At 38.8% G+C, this 16016-nt stretch overlaps 1 protein-coding gene across 33 annotated transcripts in view; it reads right to left on the reverse strand.

Annotated features, from left to right (window-relative positions):
* Positions 1–1109: 1109 nt before the first annotated feature.
* The window catches only part of mical3a (microtubule associated monooxygenase, calponin and LIM domain containing 3a), a 95712-nt gene continuing 80805 nt past the window's right edge, over positions 1110–16016 (reverse strand). For 22 of the 33 annotated variants that reach the window (XM_028043546.1, XM_028043573.1, XM_028043697.1 and 19 more), the window contains 8 exons: positions 15043–15136; positions 14153–14203; positions 13376–13426; positions 9079–9144; positions 7508–7549; positions 5441–5540; positions 3509–3582; positions 1110–2742 (listed from right to left, as the gene is read on the reverse strand). In XM_028043546.1, coding sequence (XP_027899347.1) covers positions 2558–2742; positions 3509–3582; positions 5441–5540; positions 7508–7549; positions 9079–9144; positions 13376–13426; positions 14153–14203; positions 15043–15136 — 663 coding nt within the window. In that variant the 3' untranslated portion in view covers positions 1110–2557. The remainder of the gene's footprint in view (positions 2743–3508; positions 3583–5440; positions 5541–7507; positions 7550–9078; positions 9145–13375; positions 13427–14152; positions 14204–15042; positions 15137–16016) is intronic. The other 11 variants (XM_028043664.1, XM_028043743.1, XM_028043807.1 and 8 more) reach the window with 8 other exon arrangements.

The raw sequence follows: 16016 nt of genomic DNA on the forward strand, positions 1-16016 counted from the left end.
TAAAAGTGGCGGAGTGTGATTGCAGACACTTATGTCTGTCTAATGGACTGCAGATAAATGCTGCAAGTGTCAGCAAAACTTTTAAAGAGCGTTTTAAACCACCAAGCAAGGTGATTTAATAAAAAATGATCTGGTGTCCACGCAAATCAGTATTTTTAGTGCATTTTTCCTTATTTAGTGGGAAGTAAAATTCATGAAAATAACTAATTTCAAGTGGGAATAAAAGGAGGGAAAAATAAAGCACAATGAATGAATGGCAGCAACAGAGTGTCATACAGAACTAGGGCTCATTACATAAAGTGATGTTTTTGCATGTTGCCAACCCAAAAAACAACTAAGAGGCCCGACAGCGGTAACTGACCTATATAATCACAACAGGTTTTGTTTTCATGTGGAAGATTCATTAAGAGCTTATTAAAATCATAAAATCCTCAGTCTTTTACTTTTTATCACAGGAAGTTATTTTTGATTAATAAACTCTATATTGGCTGTTCAAGGTAAATTTTGAATCTGACTGTTGTTTTTGTATTAATAAGTTTCCATGTTTCTCATTTGTTCCTAGGAGTACATTGTTGCTTTAATAGTGAATAACTGCATGAAAAATGATGTTTTGCTACTTTATTTTTTGTCTACAACAGTAAAATAATTTAGGTGATTCATCCCGTTTCTCTCCCTCCCAGCTGTGAGCATCAGCACAAAAACTGTTACTTTTGTTTATCTATAACAAAATGTTTTATATGTTTTTATTAAAATATGTTATGATTTTTTACAAGTTGAATATTTTGTGCCCCTCAGTACCTTGTGGATTCTCAAGGTGCTGAGGATCCAGGATCCTCCTGGATAAAAACATGAAGCTGAAGTTATCGCAGCTCAAAAGCTCCCAAAGCTTCAGGCTCCATTTCAAATCTGCCAAAAGTCGATCAGCCATCGTAATTTCCTCCACTGGTCATCTGACCGCTCTCATGATGTCAACAACCAAACCTCACAAAAAGCAGAATTAGCAGTTTGTTAAATTAATTTGTGACGTCCATTCACCTGTGTTTTTTTAGCCCCTCCCCACACAACTGGACCCGTCTCTTTAAGGAATCAAGAGTTCTGGCCCAAACATGTAAAAGAACAACTGCATTGTTTTATTGCATACATCTATGCATTCTAGCTACATGATGAAGCATTTACATTGCAGTCCATGTGTCAGCAGAACAGTTTTACAAATTAGGATTTTCTTTACATATGGTACAGTTTTCACACGTTAATAAATATCAGTACAATCACGTCAAACGTTTCACACGCCATCGAAAAACAACAGCCTTTAAAGTTGTGTAACTGTATCCACTGATCACGTCGTGGTTTTCAACCGTACCCTCTGCTGCACTTTTAACAGTTTTGGATACTTTCTAACTGATTTGCATGAAGCAGAATAGATTTAAAAACTTAGTCCTACCTTAAAAACAAAAAACTGGAGTAGTGGAGTAAGTAGTGTGGAAAACAAAACTTCAAAAGGCATCTTGTTCAAATATTCAGCATGAGCCTCGATTCGTCTGTAGTGTAACCGAGAACTTCCTGTGGCACAGAGTGAGTGACAGGAACTCCAGACCTCTGCTGGTATAACGAGATCACACCGATAACTCTGCTCCCTCCACCAGCCGAACGCGTCCCGCCTCCCGCAGCGCCATCAATAGCCACCCGATAATCAAACGCGTTTCTGTAAACTTTTAACTGTCAGTGTGATTTACCGTAAAACGGCGCTTCTCCCGGAGAGGCCGGGCGTTATCGAGTCTGAGAAATGATTAAAGACACGTCAAGTTGCTCTGCTGCATGAGCCTGCAGCCGCATTACTGACACACAATGGCTTAGGAGTGCAGGGGGCTTATGCAGAAGATAATGAGATCCTGGGCACTCTCCTGTGAATGCAACGGAAAAAAGTGTTCATCTTTTAAAAGCAAACATAGAAATATAAAAAAGAACTAAAAAAGGTGGCCAGAGTTAATGAATTCTTAGTGTTGACTCACTAAACACAGTAGAGGAGGACAAAAACATGGCCGTTCAGGGCTGTGTGGTTCATTAGGATAAACACTCTGTCACTGGAGAGAAAGGCAGCTGAATGTTTCAACACACCTCTGCAGAAAATGTTGTTCAACACATTTATACACAAAAACTTTACAATTTCTTCACATCAGCAGGACTGAACTGATTCTTCCCTTTATAAAGTCTCCACACATCCTCCCTGTGGGCCCCGGGGCCTGAAAGGATCCTCTTCAAGGCTGCGATGATAAACTAGTGAATATGAACTCGGCTCTCCTCCCACACAGAGGGAGAGGAACCCAACTGCAGAGTGATTAAGTTGGACCGCCTTCAGGCGGGGATCTGGGAACGCTGCGTCAGTGTCGGAGGCAGCAGCGGCGTGTTTGTTGTGTTGGAAACATATCTACACATTCAGTGCTGTAGGTGTGACAGTTCCGGATCGTTTGCTCGTGTCTATCTTCAGACAACTTGAGTGGAGTTTGTGCTGCTGCTTGACGAGACAAACCCTGTGTTTTTCTTGTTTGTGTGTCAGCTTTCAGGCCCAGTTCAGGTTGAATCCCTTAGAGAGCATGACTGCCTCCAGGTCCTTGTCCTCCTCCCTTTCCCGAAGTCTCTGCTCCTCCAGCAGGGCCACCAGGGCGTCGCGCTGCTCCACCACCTCCAGCATTTCATTCAGGATCTGCTTTTCCTGAGCCAGCTCCTTCTCGGTTTTCAGATGGTCTGAGGAGAGAAAAGTGAAAGAGATTTACAAAAACATCCACAGTTCAGGAAGTGACCAACAAACCAGGAACATCTCAATTAAGGCTGAAACTATTAATCTGATTAATTGTGATGAATCAATTATTGAAATAATTGTCAACTAATTTAGTGACTGATTAATGGTTTTGGAGTATTATACAAACTCCAAACAGGCAATTTGCTGTAAAGACACTAAAACACAGTAATTAAACCCAAACTGTACAAAACACACATATACATTTTGCATGTGAGATCATCTAAATATGTTTTAGCCAAAACTCCTAAAGTGGCAGTTACTGCTTCCCCTGGTTCAGATTTACTACAGGAATGCTGCCATTTTCTTATTTTAAAAATAACTGAACTATATGTTTATTCACTTCTTTTAATGTATTTTAATATTGTATAAAAAAGGTTGAGGTGGTTAAATGAGAAATCTGTTTTGATCCTGGTTAATTGATTACTAAAGTAGTTGCAGCCCTAATCTCAATAGATTAAAATACCAACTATTATCAAATAAATGATAAGCCATTTATTTGATAAGATGCTTAAAAACTATGAAATAATTTAAATATGTTGTTTTCAGTTCTATTTTAAATAAAATGAATCTTAATTCAATTTGATTAAACATACTTTATTGACCCCAAAAGGAAATGAAATGTTGTTTTAACTCATTATATTAAAACCAATAATATTTGTCTGCAGTATTACAGTGAGATCTCCTTCAGATAACCAGCATTCATGTTTTCACCTTCCACAGCCATCCGCTCCCGGAGCTCCTGCTGCAGCCGACTCTGCCGGTCCTCCAGCTCTAGCTCTCTGGCACTTTGACACAGAATCACAGAAGAAGAAATAAGTTTGAGGCTTTAACATGACAAAATATGATAAAAAGTTAAAAAGAAAATGTATTTGATCAGTAGAGCAAATTTCAAATTATGGTTTTGAGAGTTTATTTAATAGATCAACACAAAGTAGAGAAAAAACCATTTTGGAAATGAAACCTGGAAAGTGTGATGGAAGTCGAAACTTTGTCTGGTGCAGATCAATTCTCCAGCTCAAGCTCAGATTGGGTGGAGAACCTTCTCCCAGCTCTGAATAATTACAGTTCTGTCATAAAATCTAATGACAATAAACTGAAGTTTGTGGTTTCAACATGAATAATTCAGAGGATGTGAAAACTTGTGCCAGGCCGTAAAAATCCAGCGGATTCCAAGCAAATTTACTCACTTGTGTTAAATTCAATAAACAATTATTAGTTCTTCAAAGCAAGACAGATGCTTGATCCAGAAGCTTTCAGAACATGTAACAAGATAACATCATAATTGAATGAATTTGTTTGATAATATAATACAGTTACTTCAGTAAATAGATAGCAAGTGGAATTGTGTTCTCATAAAAGAAAGCAGAGATTAGATAAAAAATGAACAGAATAAACCCTGACGGTTTTATGATGATCTGCTGAGCCGTCCCGGTTCAGGACTCCGGGGAAGATGATATTTATTGGCTGACAGTGAAACATCTTTATTATTATTGCAGACATTAGCAGCCGGCTGCTGAGACCTGGAGCCGTCTGAAGGCTTTGTTGATCTACAGTTCTTCTCAAACCAGAAACTTTAGTTGAGACTAATAAAACTAAAAAAATCAGAATCTGGAGAAAATTTTAACAAATCAAACACAAATTACATTAAAGCTGAAAATTTCTTCTTCTACTGTCATTGAGTTCATACATGTTCCTTCAAATAACCATATTTTTAAAAAACAATGTTGCACTTTTTTTTACTTTGTCACATTTTAGCAGCACATTTTAATGTATTTCTTTATTTTTAGGTCTGGACTTTGAGTAGGCCATTCTAACACATGAATCAGGTGGTTTTCCTGCTGGAAGGTGAACCTCCATCCCAATCTCAGGTCTTCTGCAGCCGTCTTCCTGCTGCAGAAAACCATCCCCACAGCATGATGCTGCCACCACCATGTTTAACCACTGGGATGGTAATTTTCAGGGGCCAAAAGCAGAGAGCCTTCTTCCGTATGTTTGGTGGTTTGTGACAAACTGCAGACAAGAAGACTTGGATTTCCCATGAGAATGTATTTTACATTCAAACCTCTTTATTAAGAAGAGATTTGTGGAGAATTTTTACTATTTTAACAATTAGGGGACATTCAAAGACAGATTTCATTAACATTTTGTTTTCTGTTGAGGAAGTAAAACAAACAACCAAAAAAATAAAAATAAAAAAATCACAAAAAAACACATTTTTGCCTTTAATTTAATGAATGTTGTGGTCCGCAAGTTGCTTAAATTTCCCAATTTTGGCCTTTGGGGCAAAAAAAGCTTAGACAAAACTGATGTAGAGTCATAAAATTCCCTCATAACTCTCCTCAAAATGATAAATAACAGTTCTGCTTAGCAACACTTTTACATCATGTTGAATGCATAACATTAGGCCTGCAACAACCATAAATGCTTTAATTTCTCAGGTCTGAGATTGTTGAGTGGTGTTGTAAAATGTAAAATGACAACAGCACAATAAGATTTTAATTAAAAAAAATTTCAGGTAGTAAAAACAAAAAATGAAAAAAGAGGAACAAAAAACAGTTGCCATATTCCAGTGTAAACTGTATCTTCTGTGGATGCAAAACAGTTTAATTACATAAATAGGTTTTTTTACAATAATTTACTTACAATATCATGAGTTCCGACTCATAGCGGACCAGGGCGTTCTTCTCCTGCACCAGCTTGAACCACTCCTGCATCAGCTTCGGGTCGTCCTTCTTGCCCATACCTGGAGGACGGGAGCAGAAGGTGAAGACAGGAAGTCACACAGACAGACAGGCAGACAGAGACAGCCAAGCCGGGTGTCCTTGCTGAGGAATGGTTGGTGGAAGGAGGAACTGACACCAGCGTGCTGAGTCGGGCCATACATGACGATGATGGCACGCAGAGTGGGGGAAGAGCCCATGGTTGTAGTGTATGTGTACACTTCTGCTTAGTGTACACACTAAAAGCAAACAACCCACATTCACCCACACACACAACCCCCTGTTGCTGCAATGTTGAGTTTGTGTTACCCAGTTTGGCCAGTGTGCTACATACAGCTGCCCCTCCTGGGAAGATTTCAGTCTTCTTTTCAAACTTAGTCTTAAAAGGTTGAAAAGAACAAGAAAATAATCAACTGCATGTTTTGAGAAAATAAAAACCACAATAAATCATTTCCAAACATTTTCCACCTTTAAAGTGACTTAGATCCATTTACAATGCAACTCAAAATAAGCAAACGTGTTAGCAGGAAACATAAAGAGCTGCTGTAAAATGGCTGCCACTTTTTGAGGCCAGGCTAATAAAGTTACCTTCACACAACAGGCGAATGCGACACGAATCCAAATCATGTCAGTGTGAACGGCCCAATACTGACCGTTTTACACCCCCCAAAAGATTCGCCCTGTGTCACGTCTATATGTGGGACCAAATCAGATACATATCCAATCGTTTTCAGAGCACCTGCAGTCTGAACTGTCATTTATCTGACTTTTACGTCGTTGATATGATGCATGCAGTCAATGCTGCACTAAAGGTCGTTGCTGTTAGTTGTGCTTTCTTTCTATTAGCTTTACTTCGTGTTCTTATGATCTTGTGACGATGTTTTTGGCTCCCGTTGCTGAATAATTTTACAATCAATCCATTATTATTTCCGTAAGCACAGCGCTGCTGCGTGACACTTATGTTTTTCTTCTGCGCATGAGGGTCACATTTGGCTCGTAACCCGTTCACACAGAAGTCTGACTGCAGTTGCATTTAATTAGTAGTAAGAACAAACACACACAAAAAATAAAATAAAATAAAAAATCAGAATCCATCAAGGCCTGCTGTGTAAACTTAGCCTAAGTTATGGTCCGACCTTTTGGGCTACAATGTCAAAAAAATATTCTTGGCAGACAAACAGCAAAACGCGATACCTGCTGTGAAACACGGAGGTGGTAGCATCATGATCTGGGGTTATTCTTCTGCAGATTAACTGATCATTTTGTCAAAGTGGTTTAGAATAGTCTAAATACTAGTCGAAACCTTTAGATGTTCAAAAGCTGAAAATTATTAAAAAAAATTTTTTAATCAAACTGAAGAATATAAAATACTAGTTTGCTTCGCACAAACAAATCACAAACAGCTCTCCAGTTTTCCAGTAGAGCTGTTACAGGAGCTGCATCACATTAAGAAGGTGGAACCAGTCTGGAAATTATTTACCGTCCTAAATCTTAAAAGAAAAAAATAAATAAGTAGAGTTTATGTAAAATTTCCACAAATGTTTCACATAAAACCCCACAACATGGAACAAAACCATTTTAAGACCCCATTAATGCTCAGCAGTTAGAGGGCAGAAAGTAAGAAATCCCATCCACTCTTTGCACATGTTCTACTAAAAGTTTAAAATGTTCATGAAATGACTCGGCTCTCGTATTGAGTCTGCCTCAGGGGAAAGCATGGTCAGAGCCACCGGCATCATGCACTGCATTCAGAACAGCCACAATCTCCGACTTCATTCCTGCTTTGTTCTGCAAAGAAGACCGGTGTATGCAGCATGCCTGGGGAGGTCTGATGCTGGTGTGATGAAACTTTTCATTTATCTCCCTGCAGCAGGTGGAGCCAAGCAGTTTCAATCAAACACCAGAAGGGAATCCTTGATGCAGCATGACATACTTAGCTGGGTTAGAGGAGACTCTTGCAAAAAGAAAAGGAAAAAGAAAAACCTCGTACACAAATAAACGGCATGGCTGTGGTCTCCAGGATGGAGCTGAGCTATTGACAGAAACAGAGATGGACACAGCTGAGGAAGAGCGCCTCAAACTGAAAGCAGAACAATTACCAAATCAAAACTGATCTTTCTAACATAGTCTGCATTTTTTCTTTCCTAAACCACAGAACAGTTCCACCACCATCAACCCTCAGCACAAACTGTTCAAATCTGGGACAAAACAGCAAAAACAACCCACAGAAACACACCGGTTTCCTCACACTTTGAAAGCTCAGGCAGAGTTACGTCTCACAGCTGTTAGATACAAAGACAAACCAGACGACGCATTAAATTTTAAGACTTGCTCTGGGTAAAACCTGATTGTTAATGTCAAACTGTCACAGCATGCAACTTTTCAGTCCTCAAATACACACTTGTCTGTGAGCTTCCAGGTATTCATATTGAAGAAAGCATATGCATATTTAAAGGGCACAATTCCCAACAGCAAGAACAAAAATGGGATAAATGCAGATTAACCAAACAGCAAAAAGAAACATGCTGTTAATTGAAAACATGTCCGGATAGTTTTCCCCTTGATTTGACTGCAGCGTTTCACAATAAAGGAGGGAAATATTTCCTCAGCCAACATTTTAAATCTGCTGAGAAATACTCAAAGTTGCATTAAGTTTAATTGCTGTTGAACATTTACAGTAAAAATAATATCATTAAGCCTCATTGTATAACAGCTAAATGTGTGGTTCCAATCATACGTCGGCCATTTTGGAGGACAAGGCAGACAGCTGCATAGCAACGCCACCAAGGTGTTTGTTCCATATACAATTATTGACTGTAGAAATTTAAGACACTATTAGAAGATCTTTTAGTCATTTACCAGCAGTCGTTACTTAAAGGGCTGAACTTTTCACATGTTAAGAATGTTTTTTCAGCTCCAGACGCATCCTCTGCTACAAATGATTAAGCATACCTTAAAATAATAATTTATTATTGCATTTTAGGAAAGAAAAGGCTTTTTTATTTAAAGAAGGAATTATTTGTATTTTTCATGTATTTCTAATATTGAATAAAATAAGTTTAAATGGTTAAATGACAAAGCTGCAAAATGAGATTTCTTTCTAATCCAATTAATTGTCAAAATAATCAATAGAATAATCTATTACTAAAATAAATGCTAGTTGCAGCAATACTTTAGATTAGACAAAAGTTGTAGATTTGTAACTATATACACCCTGTCACATAAAACCAATAAAATTCTTCATGTTTCTGGTAATAACAGTCCAGTTGATCTTTAGGTCGGTTCCCAACACGTTATTTACGCTGCTATAAACACCAACTGAGGCAAACAGTTTGGACAACATTTCCTCTTTAGCATTCCTTACATCTGGTTTACTGATATGTTTAAACTTTAGCAGAATCACCACTAACTTTGGTACTCTGACGTGTTGCTATTGTTTCTGTTAATGTGAGTAACTGAGGTCATACATTAGGGAAAACAAAGTAACCCAGAGCTGGAGAGCCTTACGGCTGAGAAGGCGACCTGCCACAACTCTGGAAACATGCGGCAAGGTGGCGTTACCTTCAGAGGAACAGCAAGGGCAGAGGGAGAGTGGTCTCCGACGAGGCATCCCCACAAAGGGCTCAACTTCCACAAGACATGGGGAAATAATGAGAGGGAGGGACACAGATGGTGCAGAAGCCAGGGAGAAGGAAGCATGAGAGGATAATGTAGAAGAAAGAACAGGACACCACAAAAGCACAAAGAAGGGGAAGGAAGGGGTAAGAGAAGGGTGCGGTGCAGAAGAAAATATCAAGGAGAAAAGTCAACAGAGGACACAGATATGGAGGAGAAGACCAATCCCCTACAGAGAAGAGCTGGGAGAGATAAGCTGTGGTGTGAAAAATGAAAAAGGGTAAAAACACCGAAGGAAAACAAGTGAAAACAACAAATCCAGACGACCGAGCTGGAAAAAAATAAGCCTCCCGTTTGATCTTCCATTTGCAGCTCCGCAGATAAACTTCAATTAGGTAACAGCTCCCTGTCAGTAATAAAATGGGAATAGCCTACAACATATGGTCAGTGTTTATCAAAGCACATAAAATAATTTAACATCATTACTCCAGCCATTGCTGATCACCAGGGTCCATGGCGTTCATACACACACTGATAATTGCTTTATCTTTAAAGAGCCTCTCCGAGTAAATACCTGCTTCAACATGTTTAGACCACCCACACTAATGTGTTGCCAGACTTTTGAAGTTTGGAGACTTTTGAAGTGCAAATTGGGATTTATTTTTCTAATTTGCTTTCAGTGAAGAGTTTTTCCAAAGAAAAAGAGGAACGATTGTAAATAGCAATGGCTCCTTTAATTAAAGTCCAAATAATGAAGGTAAAACATGTTGCTCAGAGAATTCAAAAAGGATGCAGAGCTGATTGTGTGGGACGTAGTTAGCAGGTTTTACGGCTGGTGGTTGAAGAGTTTTAAGGCCTGAATGTTAGATAATAATGACAAGAGACTATCACAGAGAAAAAGAGAAAAGCTGCAGACTAGAATATGTGCTTTGGAAAGACTGGAATCCTAATGGCTTTTTAATGGCTTCCTCAGATTATGCAAATATTTTTGGAAATGCATGCTCAATAGATTTTTATCTGAACAGGAATAATTAACTTATCTTAACTTATTTGATTAAATTTTTATGGAAAACTACATTTAGGTGACAGAATCTAAAGGAAAACAAATAAATGGTTCCTGTATCACCTGAAGGGCTAAAATATAACACCAATAAATCAACTACGTACACTACAGACTCCGTAGCAACCGGTGTTCGGTTGTCTTGGTAACAGAGTGAACTGTGTGAGTCCTGGTTCAGTCAGTTCAATTATTTTAATATCTTCTCTGGATTGTTGTGTTTACTGGTGATAAACTGGAGGGATTCAGATATAAACTTTTTGACTTCCAAATTATTCAATGCATCCTCATTACAAATAAACAAACCTTATTTTAAGATGCACGTCTTTGGGTTTGGTTTCAAACTAATCTATATCTCTTTTGCTCTCATAATGATACTTTCACTTGTGTTTAACTGTTAACTATTTTTGTTTCATTTCTAATATTTTTTTATTCTTCTTACTCTTATTAAAGCTCTGCTGTTTTTGAAGTGTTTTATAAATGATGTTGACTTGGTGCGATAGGAACCAGAAGAGAAACTCTGTTCAGCATTCATGCATAGTGCATGAGCCCAACAGTTAAATGGGAAAACAAGCTGGTTCTAAAGAGATGAAACAGCACGCCTCTGGTCAAGCGGATACAGTGAGAAACATTAAAATGCTCACCTTTAAAATCTCCACACATTCACCTGTCAATAAGCAGCGGGATGAAAACACACAAATATCGTGCAAACTAGAGGAAACACACACGTCTCCGGCCGCTCGCTGAGAAATTCCCTGAATCAAAATCAAACTACTGGCCTCTTGCAAAAAACACTGCTGAGCTCACAGAACACATGAGGAGAAAAAGATGGATTCCTCCGCAAGACGACGACAACAGACACAACATCAAGTCTCAACCCAGATGAACAGAGACAGCTTCCGTGTTGCAACCACACTTCAGACTCAGCCGCCGCCGTGAAAGGGTTAAAACATCGATCTATCAGGACGCACAACGGAAACACTCTGGGAATAAAGGGACTGAGCAGGTATGAGGAAGCAACTGTTGGGGATATAAAGCAGAACTACAGCAGCACAGAGCCAGGCCAGCAGCTTAGTAGGAGTCAGTTCATGGAGGTTATATAAGACTTTTGTAGTGTGTGCAGGGGTGTGTGTGTGTGTGTGTGTGTGTGTGTGTGTGTGTGTGTGTGTGTGTGTGTGTGTGTGTGTGTGTGTGTGTGTGTGTGTGTGTGTGTGAAGGAGGGCTGGGTTTCATGTGCATTTCCAATTTACATATTCTATCTTAAATATGTAAATGAATTAATGGAAGGCTGAGATGAAACAAACTGGAAAACTGGAGTAATTGGATATATTTAATCACAAGAATATAAATTTTAAAGTCAATCCAAACAGGTAGTTTAGAGCTCATGTATCAAAAATTCCCGTCGTAAAATAGTTTGATGTTTTTTATTTATTTTTGAATAATCTCTTTAAAAGATAAGGCTTGCAATTCCCTGTTTTAAAATTTAAAATGATGAAAGAAAAGAAAAGATCAATCCTATCTGTGGATCAATCCCTTCTGTCGGTCCATGACAGGATTGGTAAAAAAATAGATATATTTTTTACCAATCCTGTCAGAGGAATTATATGCATCCAAACCTCAGAGCCGTTTGGGGCAAACAGGGTTGTAAAAAGTGCATCTATTATAAACAGACCCAGAAAAATACACACATTTATGTTGCTGAGCGGGAAACCTTTGACTGTGTGGCTGCTGCATGATTGGCTGAAAGAGTTTAGACAGTAAAACTCTCCTCCTGAGTATTAAACTGGAGGCTGATTAAAAAATCAGCAATTTTTTAATGAGTTTATGACAAAACTTCCTGCCTGTGTCTTTGTCCAGCAGATCTCCAGTAAGCCTTAGAGGTAAGATTTTTTACTGCTCATGTTGTGCATGATGGGTTAGTTACCTTCAAACTAACCCATCATGATGCCAAATGTTGAGGAATCTGTTGATCTTTCCTCCCAGCAGCTGTTAGACTTTATAACCAACTAAATCAGTGTTTACATCCCTGCTGGCATTCATACAGTCATTTATTCTGCTTTTACTCATTTTACATACTATTCCTGCTGTTGTTGCACATCTGTTTTTCTGATACTCTAAACACTCTGTTGTCTTTTTAATGTTCAACACATAAATATTATGTACAGTAAACAAAACCTCATTTGCACATCCTGTGGATTGCGAGTATATTTCTATTGATAAATACACAATATTATATGTTATAATCTTGTACTGTATATTATTATTATTGTTCCTCTTGTTATTTATATATATTTTTTCAACACTTTTGGACCTTTGGTGTGATGCTACATGTCTTGATGCAGCTGAATTTTCATTTTGTGGGATAATAACAGTAATTTTTACTTTATTCTACCTACAAATCTCAGCAAATATCTGCAGCATTTCACACCATAGTTGACATTTCCCAACCCATAGCTCTAACTTTAGAAGCATTCTTCTCTAAACTGTCCATAGTTGACATATCCTCAACTATGGATATGTTGAGGATCCATAGTTGGATCCTCAACATATCCATAGTTGAGGATAGTGGGACTGAATGTGTCTATCTTTAGACACATTCAGTCCCATGTCTGTATGTCAGGAGCTTTGCACTCTGCTCAGAATTTGATTAACTGTAATGTGTTTTTATGGCATTTATTTATGGCTTTCAACATGCAATAAATTTATCAACTTCAAATGAATTTCAGACTGGGACAAAAACGAATCCTCATTGGGGAATGCCTCCTTTTCTGCTTAAAATAGATTTCTACAGTTTTACAGCCATAAGAAAATGATTTAGTGTTTTGCCGTCGTATGGTTTTCCTTATGCATGTTGCTCAGATTTCTGCTGCAGTCTGTACTGAACAATCTGCATAACAAGGACTGACACAGCAGCTAATCTTCTACTCCCTCATTCCTTATTCATAACTTCATGATCTTTACAAAAACAGTGTCTGATCTCTGGTGTTACAAGTGTCCCAAATAGAAACCCAGCGATGGATGAAGGCGGAGGGGTTAAGGAGCACAAATAGTGCAAAGGCTAAAAAGCCACCAGGCACTAAAGGTAGACACGTGGAGTACAAAGCTCAAGTAGTAAAACAAGTAGGGGAAGGAGAGATTGGGTTAGCTACTGGATTAGTTTTAAAGCGACAGATTTGAAATACATACCGCCCAGATGCAAGTCCAGGATTTCACTGTAATTAGAATCTCCCCAATAGTCTACAATGACAGGGTAGATTAGAGATAGGAGTTACTTTACACGACCCCAAACTGGGCATCCAAACACAAACACACACAAACCAAAAATCTTCAACAACAGCATGTCATGCAAACACACAGACACGCTGCAGCGACACTCAGAACAAAGAGAGTTCGGCAGGACGCACCACAGTGTGTACTGCAGTGCAGAAATCAACGCAAACTTGCATTTTCCAGATATAATAAACAGAGTGTTGCATAGATTTGCTGTATTGCTGTTTATGGGGTGAGTTTGGGTTCAGTTTTAGAGTCAAATGCATTGAAGAAATTCAGTTTGAGGTTAGTTTGGATGGCAAACTAACTATGAAAACCAGTTATAACAGATAAGCTTCAGAGGGCTCCAAACAAATCTCAGCAAATATCTGCAGAATTTCACAAAGATATTTGCAGAGACTCTTCTAAAACAGAAGAAGCTGTCAAAGTTCTAACTGGCAAACTGGATCGATCAGAAACTCTCCTCATTGAGAGGCAGCGAGAGGCTAAACATCCAGATTGAGCACAGACAAATCTATGTGGGAACACACATTCTCCTGATCGCATGCAGCGCTGCACTTTGACGATGGCACACGTGTGATGAACAAACAGAGATCAACATGTTTGGAGATGGAGAACTGCTGCTGTGTGTCACCACAGATGGAGTCCACATGACAGTGCAGTGCAACACAAAAACCCAAGTAAATCTAATACCTGATCTTCTTTTGTGCTGTTTGGGTAATGTACAAGTACCTTTATACAAGCCTTTAAGAGAGTAAAGCAGTACACTCGTTAAAACACATTGCAACATTCGATTGTATGAATATTGGATGGGAGAAATAAATTTGGCTTCTGGAAAATGGAAAAGATTTAAGTAACTTTATATTATGCTAGTATTAGAGTTAACAAAACACTGGTGGAGTCCCTGCTGCAACATGCTTGAACTAATTTTTTTTTTGTTTGCAGGTTCCTTTAAAACCTGACGGGACGCTGAGGAGCTAGCTCAGCTATTTCAAACCAAGGACACACCTGGAACATCCAGGACACCTGTGGACACTCCTGGGATATAATTCGTTTGAGCAACAAGCTAACTGTAAAGAAAATGATGATATAGGCCCTTTAGACAGTGGAAATAATAAATTGTGTTACAGATTATTTGTCTGTGATAGCCACTTGCCAACATGACTTTAAGATCAACAACAGATTCATTTTCTGTCTGATTTTACGTTGGTAGAACTAAATAAACTGTAAATGTGGACATGTCTTTCAGCGCAGTGAGAATCATGACCACATCAGCAGACTGTGTGGTTTACGGGTTTTCAGATATCAATGTTATTCCCTTTGGAGCATCTATGAAAGGTTTAACTGATAATGACATGAAGATAAAATGAGGTCTTGGAGGGGGAACCAGTGGGACGCCAACTGTGAAAGAAGATTTAACTGTCAGGCATGAAAGAAACCCCTTTAAAATATTAATAAAAAGCAAATAATAAAAGTGGTGACAGCAATTAGCTTTCTAACTGTGATGTCAAGTCGAATTTGTGGTGATTTTAAAAGATAAGCTTGTAAAAATGAGCGAGTATGAAAGTTTAATAAGTTGTTACCTGCTTCTCCCCTCAGTGCTTTCTCCACGGCTACACCCCGCTCCTCCAGCTGCCGCTGCTTCTCCTCCACCTGCTCCAGCTGCCTCTGGATGATCTGCGCAGACATATCAAGAATTAACGGCTCAAAGGAAGGAACCAATATACCAAATATTCAATTCACATGCACTTATTTCACATATTCAAATAAATCCACCTCAAAGTACATCTCAATGCTGCTATGGGGGAGTGAAGTGCAATCTGGCCCTTCATCACCACCATAAACATCGAGGAGGATCTAATGGACCAGATTGAGCCAGGAGTGACCTTTTTAAACGGGACTTAAGGTGATTCAGAGTTAAAAAAAAAAAGCTGCTGGAAATGGGAGAAAAAATGAGCAACAGCAGCTGCAATGAATTAAGACCGAAATTTACCAGTTACCCCAACACACATAAAACGTTTGGTATTAAATACATAAGGTTGCATCTCAGTAAAAAACTAAAAAAACTGAACTTTTTACACACAAAGTGATATATTTAAAGTGTTTATTTGTGTTCATTTTGATGACGAAAATGAAAATGTCAGTTTCATAACAAAACACCAAGGATGAAGGCTGTTCAGTGGGGAATCATAAACACTACAAAAGGCAGGTCAGCAAAAGAAGCTGGCTGGTCCATGGAAAGTTTAGTGGAAGGAAAAACGGTGGAGGCAAGAGGGATAATCACAGCCCTGAAAGGATTCTGAAGCAAAACCCACTAAGCCCTTCCTGAACCATACCAACTTCAATCACCATGGTAACACCAGCAAACCAACCCAATGTAAACTCAGTTGTCAAGATGCCAGAACCAACAATGCAGGTGAGCTGATCAAAGCAAGCTGGACTTCCTGAACACCTGAGCAGAACCAGAGGCTGATCTGCTCCATGCCACGCTGCACTGATGCAGGAATTCATGCAAAAGGAGCCCAAACCAACTTCTGAGTGCAGACACTGTTCACAT

Source organism: Xiphophorus couchianus, chromosome 2 (genome assembly GCF_001444195.1).
Source record: "Xiphophorus couchianus chromosome 2, X_couchianus-1.0, whole genome shotgun sequence".
Taxonomy (NCBI): domain Eukaryota; kingdom Metazoa; phylum Chordata; class Actinopteri; order Cyprinodontiformes; family Poeciliidae; genus Xiphophorus; species Xiphophorus couchianus.